This window comes from Carica papaya, chromosome 7 (assembly GCF_054855325.1).
Source record: "Carica papaya isolate Zhongbai chromosome 7, ASM5485532v1, whole genome shotgun sequence".
Lineage (NCBI taxonomy): Eukaryota > Viridiplantae > Streptophyta > Magnoliopsida > Brassicales > Caricaceae > Carica > Carica papaya.
This window is the reverse complement of record NC_142315.1, coordinates 16,601,606-16,617,421: the sequence shown is the minus strand read 5'-3', so window position 1 is coordinate 16,617,421 and position 15,816 is coordinate 16,601,606. Positions and strand designations below refer to the sequence as shown.

Below are 15,816 nucleotides of genomic sequence, written 5' to 3'. Positions count from 1 at the left end.
AACAATAAAAATATTTGGTATATTTTTAAAAGATTAAAGACTGCTGATCTTATTATGTAAAATATGTTTTTACGTTTCTTTTGACTCTGTTATTTAGTTTTAACGTGATTTAGAGTTGAACGTGAGCAATGCTTTTTCCCTTTTTTTTTTTACTTGAACATTGAAATGGTCATCGAAGTGAAAGCGGCTGAAATCTGAAGGTGAATGGCATAACCTAATTATCACTGCTTTCTAGATAGCAGATAGACCAAAAATACGAATTATAATGGGGTTTAACGTATATGAACTAATACAAATGCTTTTGAAAGTAGATGCAATTAAAAAAAGAAAAAATTAGTATGTGGAGTAATTCAAATATTTTAAAATAAAACAAAATTCAATTTAGTATAAATAATATATTTATGCATATAATCTGAATTGGGTCATATTAATTTTAAATAGAAATTAGATGGGACTTGAAATGATTTTATTGTCAATTGCGCGAAGCTTTTGGGTTTTAACATTCAAAACCATGTTGATCAGGATTTTGCAAAATGGGTTCCAAATATGATATATTGATATCTTTAATTTGTGTTTTTTTTTTTTTCAAGAAATTGGTAATATGAAAATTAATTTTAAGAATATAACCTCCTATGAACATAATCAAAGCTCAAATAAAACCTAATTTGACATGTAATTATAGCCTCCAAGTATAAAAAGAAAACTCTTTAGTACATCAGAAACATGGTGTCTCTAACATATGAGATACAATCTAAAAATTAATTTTATTAGTGTTTGCTTTTGAATGATTATTTCTTAAGTTTTAGACTCAAATTAATAGTTTAATAATTAAGTTTTGAGTACAAGAAATAAGCTTTAGACTCAAATTTGACATGCATGATTTTTCAAAGAACCAAAGGGATTCAGTTTTGTAGTTTTCTTTATTCTAGTTTACAGTAGAGATCAAATTTTTGTGTTGAATGTAACGGCCCCGGAAATTTAAATGGAATATATGTATCCAAAATCTCAAATGCGGAAGCGTAATAAAAATTTTGATTAACATCCCTTACACAATAACCAAAGCGTACTCAAAACATGAAAAAAAAAACAAACTAACTAAAAGAGATACTCGAAATAAGAACTATAAATATAACTATGGAGTCTTTAGGCGTCCCCTTCGCCGTCTTCCTGCGGAACGGGCTCGGGAATTACGTCTTCCTGATTTCAAATGGTTAAATAAGGGATGAGCTACACTAGCCCAGTAAAGACATCACACTATCTCACCGTCACGGAAGGAAAGGTGGGTAGAAAACACAAAAATGACCAATGGAGCATAATTTATAACAAACTTGTTTATTAACATAAAAACCTTTACTGTCCACTTACCTCGGTGAGATCCATGAAAACAACATATGAAAGCGATAACATTATTATCATCATGAAATCATATAGACATTATAACATAACACTTACCACGCCTTTGCATTTCAATCATTAAATAACATATTTTCCTCATTTACCAGCCTACTAGTATCCATGGGGATCCATAGGGGGTCCCCGCTTCCTGTGAACTATTAACATTACAACCTGATTTCAGGGCGGTCCCCATACCCCGTCCGGTATGGGCGCCAAAACCATGAACCTCAATACCCCGTCCGGTATGAGGGAGAAACGGGTCGTCCCCATACTCCGTCCGGTATGGGCGCCAAAACCATGAACCTCAATACCCCGTTCGGTATGAGGGTGAAACGGGCCGTCCCCATACCCCGTCCGGTATGGGCGCCAAAACACATAAGGTCTCCATACCCAGTCCGGTATGAGAGACCACGTTCCCCGTAGGGTTCCCTACGGACCCGGTCCGTCCACCATCTCCCAAGATATCTAGTCAAGCTGTCCACATTATCCATTTATCAATTCACATAAAAACTTTTTCCTTTATCTCAATCATTCAATCGTACACAACATGTAAACCAGTAATTGACACCAAACAAGACAACACAGTATCGGGTTCACCATAATACAAACCATAATAGAAAAAATCATGATTCATGCATACGAGACCATAACATAATTACATCAAACATCATGCTGCATTTAATACTGAAAATTAAATCAAACAATAGCAGACCAACACTGTATCAGACTCGGGCTCCATTGGCAACCTTAATCAATTATACATCTATAAAGTCACACAGTACAGTTTAATTATTTATTTGGCTTTAATACCGTGATAGGAAATAGGGTGAGGGGTCCTTACCTGTTTCGGAGTCTGAATTCGACTCTACAGCGCCTACAGGCTGTCCCTAATTTTCCTGAATTTTTTCTAGAAAACTGAAACGCACTACCGGTACCTGCACGTGTCCCAAAAAATTCCAAATCAGACCTAGGGCCCATTTTGGCCAATATCGCAATTCCAGCACAGCGGCTCCGCCATGCTCCGGCGACGGCACCGCCGCTTGCGGCGGTGATTCGCCTTGAGTTGGCCGTTTTCGGCCACACTTGCATCGGTTCCTACGATAAAACAACCCTAGGGCCCTTGGTGGGCTAAAAAATCACGAAAAATCGAAACTTACCGGCGACGGTGCTCTCGGATCGGCGGCTCCTCCAGCGTGAGTCGCGTTTTGATGTTTGGCTCTGATCAACCTGTAGAGAAAAGAACTGTGATCACAGTGGTATAAAATTTGCATCGAACGGAGGCCGGGAAGAGCCTCATCGGAGGCAAAAACTGAGGAGGGACGCGGCAGCGCCGCTGGGCTTCGGCTGGATTTTTCGACTGTTTGACTGGTGGTTTGGCTCCGGTTTGGCCATAGGCGAACTCAGCATCGAAAAACGAGTAAGGAGGAGAAAATTTACCTCGATCGGCGGTCGAAAACTTCCCCGGTGCAGCGGCGGGTGGCGGCGGCCGGCTCCTTCGGCGTCTGGTTTTTCTTCTTCGACGAGGCACTGGCGGCTAGGGTTTTTGTGGTCAGGTATGAGTAGGGTTATTTATACCCTTTGCCTTTTAATCACAGCCGTCCAGTCCATCAAGATTAAATCTGGACCGTTCGATCGCGATTTAATTGGAATTAAATCTGGGCCGTCCGTGCCTGATTGAATCTGGGCCGTCCGTGTGCGTGAATCTGGGCCGTCCATGCGCGCGGGAACGGATCTGGGCCGTCTGATCACGCGCTCGCGAATCGCTCACGTGGCTCGTTCCCTGGTCAGCGTTGCCTTGCCACGCGGCGGGTTCGGGTTGGCCGGGGCTGCTGACCGGGCCGCTGACGTGACTGCTGAGGTGGGTGCTAATATGGCACAATTTTTCTAAATTACGTTTTGATCCCCAGTTTCTGATTTTCTTTTCAAAAACACCTCATAATCCAAATTTTCACCATTTTTTCCCAAAATCAATTTCAATTAAATTCAAATAATATTTTAACCCAATTTTATCATTATTATTATTTTTATTTTTATTAAATTAAATAAAAAATTAAATAAATAAAAAATAAAAATAATAAAATAAAATTTCATTTTACTTGGGTGTTACATTGAATATATTTCTTTCTCTATTTTTTACGTATTTACTAAAAAAAAAAAAAAAATTAGTCAGCCATGTTCCACAGAGTCTGGTATTCCGTGTTTGCGCCATCTCATACATACAAAACTCCAAAAACCCCAATCTTGAGACACCCAACACCACAGCCATCAACTCTCTCTCTCTCTCTCTCTCTCTCTCTCTCTCTCTCTCTCTCACTTTCCACTCCAACCGCCATCAATGGCCGTCGCCAACAACCTAACAGCAGTTCTCAACTTCATAGCCTTTCTCTGCTCCATACCCGTCATCGCCTCCGGCATCTGGCTAGCCTCCAAGCCCGACAATGAATGCATCAAGCTTATACGCTGGCCCCTCGTCTTGCTCGGTCTCCTCATCCTCCTCGTCTCTCTCGCTGGCTTTGTCGGTGCTTACTGGTACAAAGAGACTCTTCTCGCTTTCTACCTATGCTGCATGGCCATCCTCATCGGCCTCTTCCTTATCCTTCTCGTCTTCGCCTTCATCGTCACTCGACCCGACGGCAGCTACGATGTTCCCGGCAGAGGTTTCAAGGAGTACAGGCTCGATGGGTTCTCCGCCTGGTTGAGAGATCACGTGGTTAACTCAAAGAATTGGGAGAAGATCAGCGCCTGTCTTTCTGATACTCAAGTTTGCCCTAAGCTAACCCAGCAATATATCACTGTTGATCAGTTCTTCATGGCTCACATCTCTCCTCTTCAGGTTCTTCTTTTACTTCTTCAGCTTTACTATTTTTCTTCTCACCCAGAAGTTTTTGATGAACGTTTTCAGCATTCTTTATCCAATTAATTTTATTCTTATCTTGAATCTGCATCATAGATTAAATCAGCAAGAGTGGAGAATGGAAAAAGTTTGCAGAACATAGGCAGATGGATCTATCTAATTCACTGTAGAAGAAACTTTGATTTATTATTTTCCTAATTATAATTGTTGGTATAGACCATAAAAGTCTATGTGGATAGTGAACCAACCAACTCAATTATTATGAGAAATTATGCAACTTTTTGATTAAATTATTTTAAATGAATAACTTTTGTCTTTATTTCACAAGATAAAGAGTGAATTTTCTTATGCTTGACAGCTTTGGCGAGTGCCAAATACTTTAGTGGCATTACCAGTTCTTAATTGAAATCTTTAGATATGTATATATTATATTTGTGATGCAGTCAGGATGTTGCAAGCCTCCAACAGCTTGTGGGTATAATTATGTGAGCCCAACATTGTGGTTGAACCCGGTGAACCCGACGGCCGACCCGGACTGCTACTTGTGGAGCAATGATCAGAACCAGCTCTGCTACAACTGCAATTCTTGCAAGGCTGGTCTGTTGGGGAACCTGAGAAGAGAATGGAGGAAAGCTAATATAATTCTGATAGTGACAGTGGTGGTGCTTATATGGGTGTATATAATTGCATGCAGTGCTTTCAAGAATGCCCAAACAGAGGACCTTTTCCGCCGTTACAAACAGGGTTGGGTTTAATACTATTTTCCTTTCTTATCTGTACATATATATACGTAGTATATATTCCTTTATTCTGGTTTATCTACAGTCTGGTTTATCTTTTCAAATTCGTACTTTACTTTCACTTGCTATCTCTGAAAATGAGAATAGAATCTTCTTCTTTTTTTTTTTTTTTTTCACTTACCAGTTTTTTTCAAAAGCATATGCTTTTATTTCTCTTCCTTCAATGCTTCGAAGTCCATGTAACGCGTTGAAAATAGTATAATAATGAAAGAATAAAAAAAGGAGACAAGGACCCAGTACCATAAAATGATTATACATGTTTCAAGATCCGAAATTGTCTCAAGATCTACAAATATGTATTTTTTTTTTTATTTGGTACAACCAAAAATATTGACCCTGATTTCATTTTTCAAATAAATTGATAGGATCGCAACAAGAAGTCAGGTATATTCATATCATAGGCCAACAAGAACGAAGATTGAGAACTCATTACCGAAATAACAAGAAAAAGAAAGATAACTAAATACATCTTTGTCTCTCAAGCGGCAGATAGCTTTCTAGAGTAGACAATGTACATAGGATCTGAGCGTCCTGGGTTGGGAGATATATCTACAGCCTGCAAACAATGCTATCAGTTGATAAGGCTCCTGTTAAAAATAAATTGCTGCTCTGCATCATTCATCGTTCATTACTCGTCTTAGAAAAATGGACTCTGGGTGCCCATGAAAACAGATTCTTCCAGTCAATGACTCATTGAGCTATCTAAATGAGTCTTTAACTAATCGTGCATTGAGCTAAGTTAATAGAAAAAAGCATATCGAAAAATGACTGATTAAAATTGGTTCATACCTGAGGAGGTTCAAATCCTCCAGCATAATGAAAATATGATCCAACAATTAATGCATGATCAGCATCCCCAGTTGATGTCCATATGGAGATTGCTTTAGTCCAAAAGCAACGGTTGGAAAAGCTGATACAGAAACACACTCCTTGGAGTTACAGAACGTTCAGAAAGTAAAAGATGTGCAGAATTAAGAGGAACATAGGCTATCTTGGCCTCTGCTTTAGTGCAAGCTCGGTCTAAATTCTTTAGGGAAAGATTAATCAAGAATAAAGTGATATATGACCAAGATATTTTGCGATTAATAGGCTGCATATATTGCTAATAGTTCCAGATATTTTGCAATTAATACGCTGTATATATTGCTAAGAGTTCCAGATATTTTGCACTTAATAGGCTGCATATATTGCTAAGAGTTCCACAGAACATTAACTGAAGAAATCCTCGACTTTCTTCCCTTAGAAAATGATAACGTCTTAAGCTAATAAAGGAAAATGATAAAAGTAATAATGCTTGCTTTGTAAAGAATAATGATTTTGGAAAGGATAAATTATTTTCTATATCGGGTATACAGTGATATGGTATCAAATTCCACGAATAACATGGTAAAAATTCTAATCAATAAAATTATATTGGTCAATTCAGATTTCTACTTAGAATTAGAAATAGAATACAATATCAACGTTTAATTATTAAATAGAATAATTTTTTTTTTGGGAGGAAGATGGGAAATTCAAAATGTCCTCACCAGCATCCAACCTTTCCAATTATGAAGTGAGGCCACATGCCAATATTTTTCCTTTTTCCTATTACTACTTTCCATAAATTGGAAGGATGAAAGCTGTAATCAAACCTAGAGGTCAATGGTTGAAATATTTGTGCACTTCACAATTTTTTTATCACGATATATATTTACTTCTATTTCCTTCAAATCAAATCTTTGGATTTTCATGCCGTTAGATCGGATGAGTTACAGCTTCAAAAGAAGCTGAAATGATGAGCAAATTTAGAGAGAGAGTCGAGGAGAGAGAGAGGATAGCAAAAACAGGGTATAAGGCTACAAAAGCCTCTGTTTTTCAGATTGCAGAAAGATGATGATTTTTGGAGAGGAAAAAAAATAATTTTCATTGATTTGCACGATTACATTTATAAGTACAGAGTTGTGCTTGATTACAACCAAAAAATAAATGATAAGATTAAACTCAAAAATCCATGCATACACGCTGCATAGCAGCTACGTAGGCTGCAGTGAAACATTTTCTTCACAGCTTTATTTGAATTTGAATTTGAATAAGTAAATGGATAAAATCATTAAAATCAACACTCTTCCTTAATGATTTTATCACCAATTTCAATTTTTATTCGCAAGTCCTCGAACTTAGCCTTAGACAATGACTTTGTAAAGATGTCTGCAAGCTGCTCATCAGTTGAGCAGTGTAGAAGGCTAATTTCTTGGTTTTTTGCAGCATCTCGAATGGCATGGAACTTGACTTTGATATGCTTGGTTCGTCCATGCATGACTGGGTTTTTGGTGATACCAATTGCAGACTTGTTATCTACCCGTATCACAGTTGGTCTGTGTAATGCATGCCACAAGTCTGCCATTACTGGCCTCAACCAGATGGCCTGATTTGAAGCCACAGCAGATGCAATGTATTCTACTTCAGCTGTTGATTGTGCAACTACCTCTTGCTTCTTTAAAGCTTATGAGAAAGCTCATGAGCCAAAAGAAAATACATAACCAAAAGTAATCTTTGCATCATCCATACAGCCAACCCAATCACTATCTGTATATTCTTGCAGCTCACCCACTTTGGCATCATACCATATTCTAAAATTACAGGTCCCCCGCAGGTATCTCAGCACATGCTTAGCTGCTGCCATGTGCATCTGTTTGGGAGCTGCCATAAATCTTGACAGAAGGCTCACTGCGTATAGCATGTCTGGCCTTGAGACAGTGAGATAGAGAAGACTACCAACCAAACTTCGATAGGTACCCTCATCAACCTCACTTATACCTTCATCCTTTGACAGCTTTAGGTTAGGCTTTAATAGAGTCCCTACAGCTTTACACCTCTCCATTTTAAATTTACTCAAGATTTTCCGAGCGTATTTGGACTGACTTAGGAAGATCCCTCCCTTTATTTGATTGATCTCCAGTCCAAGAAAATAAGCAACTCCCCTAGACTTGACATCTCAAATTGATCTTCTAACTGCTTCTTAAATCCATCTATCTCTGCTTCATTGCTTCCCATAACCAATATGTCATCCACATACACAGCAGTGAAAATCTTTAATTCTCCTTCAATTTTGGCGTACAATGTAGTTTCAGTTTTGCTTCTTATGAAGCCACACTATAGGAGATAATCATTCAATTTCTCATACCAGGCTCGAGGTGCCTGCTTCAATCCATATAAAGCCTTATGCAAGACATACACGTGATCTTCTTTTCCTGCAACTATAAATCTCTTCGGCTGCTCCACAAATATTTCTTCCTTCAGATCACCATTTAAGAAGGCAGCCTTGACATCCAAGTCCATTACTCGCCATTGAAACTGAGCTGCAAGTGCCAAAATGAGACGTATGACTTCATGTCTTGCTATTGGTGCGAACATTTCAGCAAAATCAACACCAGGTACTTGCGCAAAGCCCTTTACAACCAACCGGGCCTTATATTTGTTGATTTTACTTTCAGGATTTTGTTTTAGCCTGAATACCCACTTCACTCTGATTGGTTTCTTGTTTGCAGGTCTTGGAACCAGGGTCCAGGTTCCATTGTTCTCAATTACACGCATTTCCTCTTCCATTGCTTGAACCCACTGAATTTGTTTTGTAGCTGCTTCAAAGGTTACAGGTTCATCCGCAGCAAGGCTACAGCGTTCATAAATATCAGCAAGGCTTTTCATTTTAGTTGGTCTTGTGTTTTCCTCATCAACTGTCACCATCTTCCTCTGTTGCATCAATTGAGGTAGATGTTAGAGTTGGACTAGGTTTGGTTGCAGCTTCAATAGTTAAACAATCTGTTTCTATCTTCTTTTTCTCCCAGTTCCAGTAGCTTGTTTCATCTACCAACACATCTCTTCGGATCATGAGCTTATTGGTTTTCAAGCTCAAAACCCAATATGCCTTTGCTTCTGCACTATAACCCATAAACAAACCCAACTCAGCCTTCTCGTCAAGCTTTGTTCTTCTGTCATCTGAGACATGACAGTAGCAAATCGACACAAACACTTTTAGATGCTGAGTTGACAGTTTGATGCCGCTCCAGGCCTCCACGGGTGTCATTCCTTCCACTGCCTTCGTGGGCAGCATGTTGAGCAGAAACACAGCAGTGTTTACTGCCTTAGCCCAAAGCACTTTTGGTAAATGCTTGTCAGCAAGCATGCTTCTTGCCATTTCCATGATGGTTCTGTTCTTCCTCTTCGAGACACCATTCTGGTGTGGAGAATATGGTGTTGTGAGCTGTCGTTTGATCCCATTTTTGGAGCAAAAATCCTTGAATTCACCGGAATTGAACTCAAGTTCGTTGTCTGTTCTTAGGCACTTCAACACACAGCCACATTCCTTCTCTGCCATGGCTTTAAATCTCTTGAATTCATCAAATATCTGAGCTTTGTTCTGCAAAAAGCACACCCAAGTTATCTTAGTGAAATCATCAATAAATAAACCAAAATACTTGTTTCTATTTATTGAATTTTCACTCATCGGACCACATATGTCCGAGTGAATTAGTGCAAGCTTTTGATCTGCCCTCCAATCTGTCTGAGTAAGGAATGCCTGTCGAGCCATTTTTCCCAACTGACAAACACCACAAGGCTTCTCGGTAGCTCCTATGTTTGGAAGATCCTTGGTTAGGTCTCCCTTCTGCAACTGAAGTAACCTAGCAGCATGATAATGGCCAAAACGTCTATGCCACAGCTTCCCTTTAGGCATTGTGACAACGTTTGCCTTTTCAACTATTTCTTTGAGCTTCAAGGAGTACGCCTGGTTCCTTTTTGGAATGAGAGCAATCAATTTGCCTTCGGGATCATGGATTCTACAGTATTGGTTCTTAAATGAAACTGAGTATCCATGATTAGTCATTTGATATACACTAAGCAGATTTTGAGAGAGTGGGAATGAAATTCACATCGGTGATAAGTTTTCTACCTTCCCTAATTTCTATAGCAACATTACCTTTGCTTTTTATGGATTCCAGCATACCATTTCCAAGTCTCACTTGGCCTGTTGCTGATTTGTCAAGCGTCATGAACATGGCTTCATTCTTGCACATGTGAGAAATGCATCTACTATCAACGACCCAGAAGCTATCATCTTCCACTGTCAATTCACTTGAAGCAACGAGGATTGCATTACGTTGCTCGCTGAATACCTCAGTGACATTCACATGCTGCAGCTCCTGCTTAAATTGTGTTGCTTCCTGCTTTTGTTTTTGCCTACAGAACTTTTTCTTGTGGTCAAGTCTTTTGCAGAAATTGCACCGGACAGCTTTCTTGCCCTTGTACTAGAATTCACTCTTAGGAAGATTTGTGAGGGAGCAGATGTTGCAAGGAGGATACTTCTTCTGCTTACTGGAATTTTGGTTTCCAGTTTGATTTCTTCCATTCCTTTTGCCTTGATTCTGATTTGAGGGGGTAGCTTTGGTTTGAGACGAGAATAAGGCTCCCTCAGTAGGTACACGAGCATGCATGTTCACCCGTTGCTCCTGTGATTGCAGCTTATTGATTAGTTCAGCTGAAGAGATCGTATCAATGTCTGCAAGTTCCTCCAAGACTGAGATTTTAGATTCAAATTTAGGGGGTAAGCTTATAAGAATGTTGCTCTACCACCCTTGATTCAAGAAAGTCCTCCCCCAACAATCTCATTTTATTCACAATATCCAAGAGTTTGGAGGCATAGTTACTAACAGACTCATTTTCTTGCATTATGAGTAATGCAAACTCGCTTTTCAGCCTCAGTAGTTTGATCTTCCTACTTCTGTCTCCTCCATCAAACTCTTCCTTCAGTTTCTCCCACGCTTCCTTGGGTGATTCATAGTTCATAATCCTAGAGAAGACCCTGTCCGAAATAGCCGAGAAGAGGCAGGCAATTGCTTTTGGTTTCTTGGCCTTCTCTTCCTCGTGTTTTTTAATCTGGTTCAAGGTGGCAGTGTCTCGTAGTGGGGTTGGGTCACTTTCATCTATGATAACATCCCACAAACCTAGAGCTTTGATGTGAGCTCGCATCTTTATTGCCCACACATGATAATTTTCTCTGTTGAATTGCGGAGCAGGAGTAGTTCCTGAGGTAGCCATCGAGTTTGAGGAGTTTTTTGATTCACAGGTCACATAGGAGAACCTGGCTCTGATACCAGTTGTTACATCGGATGAGTTACAGCTTTAAAGGAAGCTAAAATGATGAGCAAATTTAGAGAGAGAGTCAAGGAGAGAGAGAGGACAGCAAAAACAGGGTATAAGGCTGCAAAAGCCTCTGTTTTTTCAGATTGCAGAAAGATGATGATTTTTGGCGAGGAAAAAGGATAATTTTCATTGATTTGCACGATTACATTTATAAGCACAGAGTTGTGCTTGATTACAACCAAAAAATAAATGATAAGATTAAACTCAGAAATCCATGCATACATGCTGCATGGCAGCTACGTAGGCTGCGGTGAAACATTTTCTTCACAGCTTTATTTGACTTTGAATTTGAATAAGTAAATGGATAAAATCATTAAAATCAACACATGCAATAGAAAGTCACTGTTGACTTCTACATGCACATATGTATAGTTGTTTTTGAAAAAAAAAAAAAAACCTTTAACAAGTTTAAAATCCCCACAACCTTCTTAGAAATGGGAATCACTTCAAGAAAATGGTGATGATCTTTATAGGTAACCCAAATATAATGCTTATAAATTTGCAAATCAAATTATCACCTCATTAGAGCCAGTCCACCTGGCTTAAGGATTCGGCACATCTCCTTGAAAACATCAATTGGCTTTGTCAGGTAATCAACACTGACCTGCAAGATATATTAAACAATCCAAATATTCTAACATGCGAGAGCTAATAGAATGCTTACTAACAATTATTGATATAATTTTCTCTTCAAAACTCAAAAAGAGTTGCTGCAAACTTCGTGTTTCTTTTACTTCTCCAGTTTGAATGATATTTAAGAGAAGTTCATTCAGATATTTGACTGAAAGTGCCCCCACCTTTTGATTATAAAATGAAGTAATAAAGCATCAGTCCTTAGCCTTCATGACTTTCCCAAACTAATATGGAATGAAAATTAGAAATAAGGTAGGATTAGAATTAAAATTGAATCAAGGATGATCTTAGCATTTTATAGAATATTCTTAAAATAAAACTCATGTCAGACTTTATATTCTTTAATAAAGCTCCTAAATCATAGTAAATCATAGTATAAGGTACTTTTCGGTCCAAATTTTTATTAAGACATTTTGCAGTATTTATCATGGTAAGCAATTCAATAACTAACCATTTAAAGCTTTTATGTTTCAAGAAAGCTTTGAAGAGTCAAGACGCCTTTAAGGTCATCAAATGCATATTTTTAAAAAAATAAAAAGTGTAAAAATATGATATTCATAAGGTACCAATGAGGTACCACCCATTTATAAAAAATTTACAATTGTGTTAAAATATCAATGACTTTCCTAAAATCTTCTATCCTACAAACATCATACCTCAAAATCGAAGACCCAAAAAATGAAACCATCTATCTCTGATCTTAAATATCTCACCCTCAATACCCTCAAATAAAACAAAATCTAAGTGTTTATGTGAAAGTAAACAATAGAAACTGTATCGTGCAGACTAATCTTCATAATGGAAACTTTTTAAGTTGATAGACTGAAAGGTGTTATGAATGTTGGGTATTTTACTATTAATAAATTTTTACTAGCGATGTTCGATTTCTGTTGGTTATTGCTGGATATTACAAAGTAAACAAGATTAAAAGATGAGATGTAATGCATAAGCCAAGTCAGTCAGTCAGCTAGTTTGCTTGTTTGATCATATATCTAGGACCGTACATACCATTTTTAATTCAAGCATTAATAAAACAACGGAAATTGTCAAAAAATGTCTATCTATTTCATATTGCTTCTTTCCCTACCATGTGTGCTAACTTTTCTGCAATTGCTTCTTTCCTTTCCCTTCTAAATCTGCTAATCCTCTTCCTTCAACTTCTACAAAGGAATTCTCTACGTCGAGCTTATGACCATGGATCATGATAATGATGTGTTTGCACAGTTGCACTCGTTATAGCATTAAAAACCAATATATAATAAAGGATGGAAGAAGTTGCACATACCACATTAGTGATAACGTCGAAGGAGTTATCCTCAAATGGGAGTTTGGGGTTCAGGTTTAAATCTTGCACAACATACTCTGTGAGAACCTAACAAAGCAACAGTATAAATTCATATACTTTTGTTTCAGTAACAAAGTTAACAAGCAATAAACTTAGCTGCAAAGACCTCAGCTTCGTAGATTATGCATCCTAATCGATATTATACACATATAACACAATCAAAGAATTATATGGATGAATCTCACTGGATTTCGCTTGAGCTCATCTTCGTTCATTCCTAAGCCCACTACCCTTTCCTGCTTGTATCCAGCTGGAAAATGGCTGACCTACATAGGATAAGAATGGGGTCAAAAAAGTGTACTATATGCACAAGGAAGTTAGAATAAAGATTAGCATTGTCCTACCCAACTGCTGCACATATCAAGGATGCTTACTCCTGGAGTATTAGTTGGAGGAAAAACCTTTGAATAATACTTAGTTAGTGCAACAATAGCAAGATCATCTATATGCGTCACAAATCTTGGAGCCTCATAGAACAATGAATCTGGTGACCTGAGAATGCAAATCATATGATTGTAGATATTCAATGCTATCATTGTTATGCATATTCATTATTTTCTCAGCCAATTTGAAGAAACTAAAACGAGTATAAATATAAGTCAAAACAAGAATCAGATTAATAAAACAATGGACATGGCACAACTAAGCAGAATCACATTAATAAAACAGCAAAAATATGCATAAAAAAGGAAAAAAAAAAATTCATTGAGAATCAAAACACAAGAAAGCAAATTGGGTTTAGAGCCTCATACTCATCAAACCGCTGGAAATCCTCTTCCTTGAAGGGAAACTGCTCCGGCCAGTCAACATTGGTCAATGCCTGTCGTTGATTGGAGATATCCGTCAGGAGTAATTGAAGCCCAAGTTCAAACAAGGAGAATATATAACTGAGGAAATTGTAAATTTGTAAGTTAATAATGGCTTTAGAAAAAGATCAGCAATAGCTGGAATTAAAAAGAAAAATTGCATTTAACAGGAATAAATTATTGGTAACTGTAAATTGGGTTTCCCTGTTCCAATTTCCAGAAAAAATAAAGCAAATCCAAGGCTTTAAGCAAGGATAATGAACAGCAAGATAATGAAATAATTGGTAAATGCCACAGGTCGTTTATCCTCTAAATGATTCTGTATTCCAAACAGAAACTAAGATGTAGCAAGAAAGACCAGTAATCGAGCAAATTCATGCCCTAGCATTCACGGCGTTTTCCAAACTAAAGACAGAGAAAAAATTAATCAAACAACTTGAAAGTTCCAACTCCAACCCCGGCCGAAATGAGTCTAATGTATAGGGCAAATGACCTGCTCAACAGAGGAAGGATTCTTCTGTCTAGCAGAGGCGATGAAAGATGTGCTGTGTAAAGCACCGTCCATGCTAATAAACTGGAACCCTAATGAAACCCCCAGGCCTAGTACCATCCGACGAGGTGCTGTATGGCACTTGTACAACCCTTTCGTCAACGTTCTTGAAAGGTTGAAAGTGGAATTAAGTGCAGAGAAAGTAGAAGATAAAGCAGGATAAAAACAGGAAACAGCTGGTAATTGCTGTTGCAGCTTGATAGCGATAAGATTGGCCATTGTTTGACATTGTATGTATACTTAGGTGATGTTTATAGCATAAGAAGAAATGGCGGATATGGGTGAGTGGCAACCGTAGGATGAAGAAACTTGTTTGTTTCTATAGAAGTTGGACAATCAATCTAAACTCTCGTCTAGAATTTTCACAACATTAATGATCTTCAAATCCAAAGTACCGGTTTTAAATCGTCCATTTTCTGATTTTAAATCCCTATGAAGCGAAGTCGTTGTGACCAATTAGGATTCTTTGCTAAACGGCGTCGTAATTGCTACATTCTGTAATGGTGGCTCTCCTTTAAAACGGCACCGTTCGATCTTCCGAGGAGCTGGGTTTAGGCCCGAGTCAGGCCCGTTTCAGGCTTTTTTGTGAAATGGGCGATTCCAATACTATATTCGGGCTTCCATTGTTAATCAAGGCCATAGCCCAAATCCCTTTCTTTCATTTTCCTTTTTCTTCCTCTTGTTTTTTTAACCCTTTCTTTTCTTTCTGTCTTCCCTTCATATTTTTCTTTTTTCATTTTTTTTTTCACTATCTTTTTCCATGTTTCCTATTTTTCTTCTCTTTTTTTAACTTTCCTTTTCAGATTAAATTTTCCGAACAAATTCGACGTGGTCATCATCATCATCGTCATCAATATCAATATTATTATTATTATTATATCATCATCACATCATTATCATCATCATCATCATCATCATCATTACCATTATTAGCTATTTTTATTATTATCTCATTTTTACCTAACTAATTGTTTTATTTTGACTAAACTAAATTGGGGTACGTTACTTGTATGTTCTTTTGAGTCATTTTTTCTTTTCCCTATTATGTTCTTGAAATACTTAAGCCATATATATGTTACTTTCATATGCAATGACTTAAATGGATTGAGAATAAAATAACAATTAGCCCTTGAATATACGCAACTTACGTAGTTGATTGGTTTGATAAAATTAATATGTTTTAAGATTCTCCACATATATTATGCATATTGTCATTATTGTGAAATGATATAAAAATTTTATAAAAATATAAA

The 15,816-nt window shown here is 37.6% G+C and overlaps 2 protein-coding genes across 4 annotated transcripts; one reads left to right on the top strand and one right to left on the bottom strand.

Annotated features, from left to right (window-relative positions):
- The first annotated feature begins 3,624 nt into the window (after positions 1-3,624).
- LOC110815702 (tetraspanin-2) lies at positions 3,625-5,093 on the top strand. Its single transcript, XM_022043624.2, has 2 exons — positions 3,625-4,228; positions 4,693-5,093. Exons 1-2 carry the CDS (start codon positions 3,731-3,733, stop codon positions 5,002-5,004), a joined length of 810 nt encoding a protein of 269 aa, XP_021899316.1. The 5' UTR covers positions 3,625-3,730; the 3' UTR covers positions 5,005-5,093.
- A 193-nt stretch (positions 5,094-5,286) lies between these two features.
- LOC110815695 (S-adenosyl-L-methionine-dependent methyltransferases superfamily protein) lies at positions 5,287-14,969 on the bottom strand. 3 transcript variants are annotated; one of them, XM_022043610.2, is made up of 8 exons: positions 14,507-14,967; positions 13,960-14,027; positions 13,552-13,699; positions 13,393-13,473; positions 13,148-13,234; positions 11,748-11,833; positions 5,839-5,959; positions 5,287-5,605 (listed from the first exon to the last, which is right to left on the bottom strand). In XM_022043610.2, the coding sequence occupies exons 1-8, from the start codon at positions 14,780-14,782 to the stop codon at positions 5,528-5,530; spliced, it is 945 nt and encodes a 314-aa protein (XP_021899302.2). In that variant the 5' UTR covers positions 14,783-14,967; the 3' UTR covers positions 5,287-5,527. The 3 variants fall into 3 exon arrangements, 1 of the variants encoding a protein (XP_021899302.2); XR_015813078.1 differs by lacking the exon at positions 5,287-5,605 and having other exon boundaries at positions 5,896-5,959; positions 11,748-12,026; positions 14,507-14,969; XR_015813079.1 differs by lacking the exons at positions 5,287-5,605; positions 5,839-5,959 and having other exon boundaries at positions 11,816-11,833; positions 12,950-13,234; positions 14,507-14,968.
- Positions 14,970-15,816: the final 847 nt, after the last annotated feature.